We start from the raw sequence: 8,569 nt of genomic DNA on the forward strand, positions 1-8,569 counted from the left end.
AACTCTAACGGACATCAAAGTGTCCTTTTTGGGTTTGGAAGAAATTTTACTTTTAGTAGGCTTGCCATTTATAAGAGCTCTTATTGAGCTTAACGATAAACCCACCTTCTTGTTACGTAATTCAGATTTTCTTATGCTTGTGGTAATCTCCGAAAGTGGATGCAATGATGCATTTTGACAAAAAGAGCAATTTGTCGAGGTCAAGCCATAGATTTTTTTGAACCAAGACTATCTTTTCGTAAACTTTGATGGAATTTCATGAAACTCTGCAGCTCATAGCACCTATAATTTTTTATTTTTGGTCAAAAATTAGATAATAAAAATCATATCACACTAAGAGAAGTGAGGACATTTTTGTGAAGTGCTAAAACTATATACTTATAGAAGCTAGTTTCACGAATTCCATATTTATAGTGCCTTCAAGGCCCAACTCAAATTCATCATGTAGTTTTAATATGCTCTATAATTTTAGCATCGTCTTATGTGCAATTACACACTTACCTTGAAAGTAGCTTGATTTTGGTAGAACAAAAAGTATGGTACATGTTGTATTGAGTATAATAATAAGTGCCATAAGACTCAAGGCAAAACTGTTGTGATACTAAGTCCATGAGCACAAATGGATTTGCATTTAGGCTATGTGTAGTATGCTAAACAACTTAGAGCTAAACTTCCATTAAAATGGCAGAGACCATTTTTTGTGTTTAGGCCATAGTATATACTATGGACATTCTCTATCTCATAAAAGCACAATAACATGCCTAAAACTATGAGACCTACATATCTAGCCCTATGAAGCACACCATATGACTTTTAAGATGATCTAAATTGCAAATTCAACATAATTGGCCAAAAAAAAAAACACTCATTTTTTCATACATTTAACTTCAACATAATTTTGGAAGCATAGGGTCGATGGCGGGATTCATAGCTCATAGACACCTTTCTAAATAGAAAACTCTTCAAAAGTCATATGGCATATCTCATAGCAATTCTTGAAAGTTGCTTGGCTATAAGACATGAACATGTGCGAGGGCATAAAAGTATCAATTACCAACCTATAGTGTTAGGAATGTTGTTGGTGATAATCGTAAATAAACTCAATCGTGACTTATGTACAATTAACTTGTCTAGCTTTACTTCCTTTAGTTAGATCTTCCAAGAACTTCAAGGCATGTTGATTTATGAAGCATTGTCTTAGTTTAGTTTTTATAGCTATGACTTTAAGAGTAGCATTGCAACTTGCCTCTTAAGACATATACTTGTATTTGATAGAAAGACACCTTTCTATTCTACTCAACGAATACCACCAATAGTTTTCATCATGTGAGAAGGCATATTTAAGACGAATTTCGGTTGTGGACAATCAAAGTATTTGTTTGTGGTTTGCATAGCCACTTGGATTGGTGAAGAATGCTGCGTCATAGTTCTGGGCACTACAAATGGAATATGTTTGTGTGCTTGTACCCAATCTAATTGAGACATACCAAGGCTAAGCAACATCAAATGAGGTATGATTTATAGTTCTGGACACTACAAATGGAATATATTTGTGTGATCTAATTGAGACATACCTAAGCAACATCAGATGAGGTGCACAATAGCATTTTGATATAGCAAATGAAGAGGACACGTTGGAATGTAATCAATAAAGAATAAAATGGAAAGTGCAAGGACACTGCCAAGTGAATGCGAAAATGAATGTATATAAATGTTTGAAGTGGATTTAAAATGTATTCATGTGTTTTCAAGCTTTACACAATCGCTTCAAGAAGTGTGTACAACAAATAAATAAATGGCCAGCAGAGCTAAGCAAAAGGGCACTACTCGCTATAAAGAAGCTACCACATAGTGGACATGAAGAAGCCATCATCAAAGTACAGAAGATAGAGAATAACAAGTAGCTAGGAAACAAATATGTGCAAGCAATTACTTCAACTTGCCTATATATCATTGGCATGTAGTGATTTGTGTGGATCATCTTAGAAATGTAAGTTGTTAATCTCAAAAGAATAGAGCTATATACGCCCGTACTTTTATCAAAAAAATTTAAGCAGTCCATGTAATCTCTGTCTCTACCTTGAGTCAAGACTCGTTGGAGAGATCTTTGAGGTCTCTCTCTCTCTCTCTCTCTCTCTCTCTCTCTCTCTCAAGTTCAAGACTCGTCTGATAGATCTTTGAGGTCTTTTGGGATTGTTCCTATGACGTTAACATCTCTCTCTCTCTCTCTCTCTCTCTCTCTCTCTCTCTCTCTCTCTCTCCATGTTGCCTATTTTGAGCTCACAAAAGAACTTCAGTGTATAGGAGTCGAACTCTAAACGGGCCGAAGCACGTAGTCTCATAATATTTTGCTTGCGATTACAGAGGACGGAACGTTACTTAGGCTTCAAGGCTCCAAGCTCGACAGGGATCGGAGAGAGGAGATGGTGATGGAGGCGCCTGCCAAGGGAGGATTCAGATTTGATCTGTGCCGCCGCAATGCCATGCTGGAGAAACAGGGAGCTCACCCTCCTAAGTTTCTCAAAACCGGCACTACGATTGTCGGCCTCATCTACAAGGTATCTACTTCAGTTTTTTTTCCGACTCATGCCATCCTAGGGTTTCAAACTCTCTCAGAGAATGTATGAAGAAACAGGTTGGTACTTAAGAATAACTATTTTAATTAAATGGGCTAAAAAACAGGTATGTTTACATGAGATACATACGTCCGCAGCTCATAGAAGACTTACTTTTTGAGATGGTCGAATCAGAAGCAACCAGGTTGGAATGCTGTTTGAAATATTAGCAAGTAAACTGTTACTTAGGACCGCATTGGTCGTAAGTCAAGGCTTGTCGATACCTGCACGTCTAAGTAATCACTTTCCTGATTCTCGGAAAAAAAAGTAATCACTTTCCTGAACAGTCAATACATCCTGTTTGTTATCCTGGAACAATGAACAGATTTTGTTGCTAGCAATATAACACCAATGACCATTAAGACATCCTTTCACAAGGAGGCTGCCCGACCTAGACTCCCAGCCCTCAAGACTGCATAAATGGGCAAAAATAGGGAAACATGGAAAATAGGCAGGGGAGCCTCATGGGGGCACGAGGGGAAAATCACCTAGGGCACCAGGAGTCTACATGGCCATGGAACCAAGCCAAACCCTAAGCTAGACATGGCTAAACACATCCTGACATGAGAAAACAACCTCACTCTGGCCGGGCATAGCCACAAAACAGCCCTCACTCCCTAACACCTGTCCCTGGCAGAAACTGGGATTGACTGGTTGAATCGAAAGATGCCATAACTCTTAACAGCTACAAAGTATCAGAAGCAAGTCAATTCTCTTACTTGGGTACTCAGCTCCCGATTTGATGTCAGTTTCTAGGTGGGATTTCTCAGCTATTTCGTGCAGAGACCCGCCAAGTCACATATGGAGCAGGCTCTTCGGACTCTACGGTATTTAAAGGTGACTAAGTCATTAGGCATTTTCTATGTGGTAAAGGTGCGGACTCCAAGATCATTGTTTGAGGATGGAGTGATTCAGACTGGGGTGGAGATCCAGATGGACAACGATGGACTACAGGGGACACTGGCTCACATGGAGCGGTAAGAAACAACCTACAATTCACAGAGGTGGGAGGATAGGATTGTTTGCAGTGCTACATGTGAGTTAGTATGGTTACGGAGGCTAGTTTCGGAGATTGACTTGCCGTAGCAGATGACCACAATTTACTCTGACAATCAGAGTTGTATAGCCATTGCAAAGAATCCGGTTTTTCATGCCTGGACCAAGCATATAGAGATATAGTACCATTATGTCCGTGAGAAGACCAAGGATGGCTCTATTCAACTAGAGGACGTTTTGATGTCAGATAACTGTTGATATCTTCACCAAACCTCTTCTACAGGCGACATTATCGTCTAGGCTCTCATGCCACCTCCCTTGGACTTGTTCCCCGTCCAAGAGCTGAGAGGGGGTGCTGGAGTTTTAGATTCTTGTTCAGTGGTGGCTCCTATATCTTCCAAGAGGAGATTAGGGAGTGGGTTGTTTTGTGGCTGTGCTCGACCATACTTTAGGTAGACATGCTTTCTCGGTGATGTACTCCACTATGTTGCCCACTCGGTAGGCTGGTATGAGGCGAGACTCCCGTTCCTAGGGTTTCCTGGGGTTAGAGTCTCTTGTGTTCTACATTTTTCGTATAAAATGTGGGCAGTTTGTCACTTATGCAACTTTTACACATTTTAGTAGGCATGTCGTAGTTTTTCTAGCTGTAGGGTTTTATGCATGTAGGTAGAGCATTTTTATTTTGTGTTCATATATTGTTAGAATTATGGCATCTCTCTGGATTGATCAAGTCGGTCCGTGTTCGGTCCCATTTTCTTCTAGTGTAAGGGATTGAGGGCTATTTTGTGGCTGGGCTTGGGTAGAGTGAGGTTGTTTTCTCATGTTGGGATGTGTCTAGCTATGTTTAGCTTAGGGTTTTGGCTTGGCCATGTAGGCTCCTGTTGCCCTAGTTGGCCCATGAGGCTCACCTGCCTATTTTCCATGTTTCCCTATTTTTGCCCATTTATGCAGTCGTGAGGTGACCTAGACTTGTCGTCTCCGTGCTTGCTTGCTTGCTTGGTTCCCAGTTATAGCAAGAGGTCTCATGTGTGTCAAAGGTGCAATGGAAAAGGGTGAATCGGGTGATGAATTTGTTTGCAACCGCGAGCAAACCTCCTCTCCGTACTAGGCAGCTAATAGATCTCGGATCTATTGCGATGGATCTCCTTGTCATCAAGCTTCTAGCGCGTTCTGCCCATCGAACGGGCACGAGAACTCTCTGTAGAGGTGATGTCACACCGAGAGGGTGTACACACGGCGGAGGAGAGGGAGCGCTAGCTAGAGAGAGAGATCGCCGACGAAAAACGCCAGGAGATTGATGTGGAGAGAGAAAGTGACCGCACACAGCAAAACGCTAGCAATCTTGAAAACGCTAGAGAGAAGCAGTGTGCCCAAACGTTGGATCTCTGCACTGATAACACATGCCAAAAGTACAAGGGGGAGGAGGGTTGCATATATAGGCATATCTCTAATTTGCCCTACCTGCCGCAAAACCCCCCGATCCCATAAATGGCCTAATAAATGCTAATAAATATGTAAACCCACTAAAAGTAACTTGACACACATATTTAGTAGCAGAACTGTAGAAGACTCGAGACTCTGACCCCGAGAAACCCTAGGAACGGGGGTCCCGTCTCATGCCAGCCTACTGGGTAAGCAACACAGTGAAGTGCATCGCCGTGAACAGGTACGTCTACCTCAAGTACGGCCTAGGGACAACCACACAACAACCCTCACTCCCTAATCTACTCTTGGGAGATACTGGAGCCACCATCGGATAGGAATCTGAACTCTAACACCCCCTCTCAGCTCCTGGACGGGAAACAAGTCCAAGGGAGTTGGCATGAGAGGATAATGTCGCCTGTGGAAGAGGTCCGGTGCAGATGTCAGCAGGGTTATCCGTAGTCAAGATATACTCTAGTTAGATAGAGCTATCTTGGGTCTTCTCGCAAACAAAATGGTATTGTATCTCTATATGCTTGGTCCAGGCATGGAATATTGGGTTCCCCGCAATGGCTATACAACTCCGGTTGTCAGAGTACATGATGGTCATCTATAGGGGAAAGACCATCTTCAAAAGTAACCTCCGAATCCACAATGACTCACATGTAGCACTTCAAACAGCTTGGTACTTTGCCTCTGTGGAAAATAATGTTGGCTGTTTCGTGCTGCTCCATGAAACTGCTCGTGAGCCAAAATAAAAGGTGTAACCTATAGTCGACCGTGGTCCATCTGGATCTCCATCCCAATCCGAATCACTCCATCCTCGTAGAATGATCTTGGAGTCTGTACCTCCAGCGGCATAGTGTATGCCTAATGACTTGGTCGCCTTTAAATACCGGAGAGTCTGAAGAGCCTGCTCCAAATGTGACTTGGTGGGTTTTTGCATGAAAGAATTGAGAAGTCTTACCGGGAAACTGACATCAAATCGGGTGTTGAGTACCCGAATGAGAGAACTGACCAATTTTTGATACTGTGTAGCATCTGCTACAATGGGGAGATCAAATTGTGACAACCTCTTATTGGGATCCATAAGGGTTAAGATAGGTTCGCACTCGGTCATACCAAATGCTTCCAACAATTCTTGGATATAGCGCTCCTGGGAGAGAAAGATGCCCCTCTCTGTGTGCCATATCTCCAATCCAAGAAAATGATGCTCAAACTCCTTAGCCAAGGTCTCCATAGTACTGCGGTCCATAGTCACAAGGGACGCATTCCGGGACGGGGAACGAGGGACGGGGCTCAAATGGATTTTTAGTGTAAAAAAGAGGGCGGGACGGCAAGTGGGGACGGGAAGCCCGAAAAAGGGTATCCTGTATGACTATGAAGTCTGCGGATGTGCTCAACTGTGACAAACTTGGGCACCCCAAGTCTAGGTTCTGTCGCGACTCAGAGGACAACAATCAATCATACAGGGGGGTGTGTCGGGATCCAGGCATCAAGATGGGTGCTTGCAGCATTGGCCGATAGGTCTAAACCTGCCGTAGGTGCAAACCCATGGTCAGTGGAAAGGAGGCTAAGAAATCATATCAGTAGGAACCCTCACTCCTTTGTGAACATTTTTTGTGTGATCACCACACTTGGAACTCCAGTCCCGTGGCAGCTACACCCATACATTGGGATGGCGCAGGCTGGCAGTGTGGAACCTCAACTCATGTGGTGGAGGCTTGACCTGCATGGTGCTAGCTTTTTAGGCTCAGGGCTGAGTCTTTGTTGGCTATATTGCTGGAAGGTGAGTGCGATGTCCCTTGCTTACGCTTGTTCTATCTGCTTGTATAGCTTGTGTCATGTACTTGTCAGGATGGATTCTGGTGGCACTGTAAATAAAGAGAATTGGGACGACATGATTATCATTTATTGTAACAGTGGTCTTCTCTTTCATCTGTGCTTGTTTGCACTTGCGAACCTTTCCCATGAGAGACCCGTTCTAAATGTTGCAAGCCTACCTTTGTCGTGTGTCATAGGATGGTGTAATCTTGGGAGCAGACACAAGAGCTACAGAAGGGAGCATTGTGGCAGATAAGAATTGTGAGAAAATACACAAGTTGGCTCCCAACATCTTTTGCTGTGGAGCAGGAACTGCAGCAGATACAGAGAATGTTACTGGTATTTAACACTCACTGTTAGAATCTGTTCATGAGGGTGACCCATAATTAACTTGTATTGTTTTTCCAGATATGGTGAGTTCTCAGCTGGAGTTGCACCGTTATGCAACTGGGCGCAACTCGCGTGTTGTAACGGCACTTACAATGCTGAAATCGCATCTCTTTAGGTGGAGGTTTAATATAATCAATTGAATTCATGTTACATTCCAATGAGGCAAAATTACTAAACCATTAGTTCTTTTGCTTTGTCAGATATCAAGGACATGTCAGTGCTGCTTTGGTTCTTGGTGGGTATGATGTTACTGGTCCCCATTTACATGCGGTATTATATCTTACTCTCACAATTTTGTATGAAATGATCGGGATTATTCGTTGCTCATTTGGAAAGTTTTTGAACAGGTCTATCCGCATGGGTCTACAGATACGTTACCCTTTGCAACTATGGGGTCTGGTTCCTTGGCTGCAATGGCAATGTTCGAATCAAGATACAAAGAAGATATGACAGTAAGTGTCATGTGGTGATACCTGCCACAGTTGGTTAAGAGCAGTCTATGCTCTTCTTGATTATGGCTTATTGGGAAATCTTTTTTGTTGGGTGTAGAAAGAGGAAGGGATGGAATTGGTGGCAGCAGCCATTTGTTCTGGTATCTTTAATGATCTGGGCAGTGGCAGCAATGTTGATCTATGTATTATTACAAAAGTATGGAACTTTTGAGCATTCATGTGTAGTGTGTTGTGTGCATAGGCTATCAAGCCCCTTCTAATGATTTGAAGAGGGTTGCTGACATTTTTTTGTTGATTGAAAGGATGGATTGGAGTTTTTGAGAAACTATAAACAACCAAATCCCCGAACTTACGTTAGCAAGAGAGGCTACTCCTTTGGCAAGGGACATACAGGTATGTGGTGATGTTTACAAAAATGAATTGCTGTGATGCCATTTGTGTCCTAGTACTGAATGAGGGTGTTGGCAATGCAGCTATACTTTCAACAAAGATAATCCCATTGCGTGAGCAGGTGACGGTCGTGGAAGGGGATGCAATGGTTGAGGAGTGATTCTGTCATTTTTCGTTTAAAAGACAATAAACCCGCCTGGTGTACTTATTTTGAAATATGGGTTACACAGAGAGTTGCAATGGTGTACTTATTTTGAGATAATGGTTACTTGGAGAGTCACAATGGTGCTCTGAATTGATCCAGAGCAGGAATGAGGGGGAAATTTTGTGTGATTTACGCCACAAAATGGTTTTGGATATAAAACATTTTCTGCAGCCCTTCAATTATTCTGTAGCTGAGGGCCAAAGTCACTTCCCCAGTTCAGGTTTCTGGATGGACTTTTAATTAAGCTTCCTCGCTGTCCTTGATGATCTTCATAA

The 8,569-nt window shown here is 42.7% G+C and overlaps 1 protein-coding gene across 1 annotated transcript; it reads left to right on the forward strand.

The window, feature by feature from the left end:
- Positions 1–2,322: 2,322 nt before the first annotated feature.
- On the forward strand, positions 2,323–8,569 carry LOC147432330 (proteasome subunit beta type-7-B-like). Its single transcript, XM_086492319.1, has 8 exons — positions 2,323–2,558; positions 7,055–7,196; positions 7,266–7,362; positions 7,448–7,517; positions 7,595–7,699; positions 7,797–7,895; positions 8,002–8,092; positions 8,173–8,569. Exons 1-8 carry the CDS (start codon positions 2,424–2,426, stop codon positions 8,247–8,249), a joined length of 816 nt encoding a protein of 271 aa, XP_086348445.1. The 5' UTR covers positions 2,323–2,423; the 3' UTR covers positions 8,250–8,569.

This window comes from Adiantum capillus-veneris, chromosome 20, assembly GCF_014529385.1.
Source record: "Adiantum capillus-veneris isolate H3 chromosome 20, ASM1452938v2, whole genome shotgun sequence".
In the NCBI taxonomy this organism is placed as follows: Eukaryota; Viridiplantae; Streptophyta; class Polypodiopsida; order Polypodiales; family Pteridaceae; genus Adiantum; species Adiantum capillus-veneris.

What these genes read in the sequence shown, in the direction of transcription:
- LOC147432330 (XM_086492319.1), top strand. Translation starts at nt 2,424, where the DNA reads ATGGTGATGGAGGCGCCTGCCAAGGGAGGATTCAGATTTGATCTGTGC. An exon ending in CTGGTCCCCATTTACATGCG is followed by an intron (nt 7,518 to 7,594) that starts GTATTATATCTT and finishes GTTTTTGAACAG; the next exon opens with GTCTATCCGCATGGGTCTAC. An exon ending in GATACAAAGAAGATATGACA is followed by an intron (nt 7,700 to 7,796) that starts GTAAGTGTCATG and finishes TGTTGGGTGTAG; the next exon opens with AAAGAGGAAGGGATGGAATT.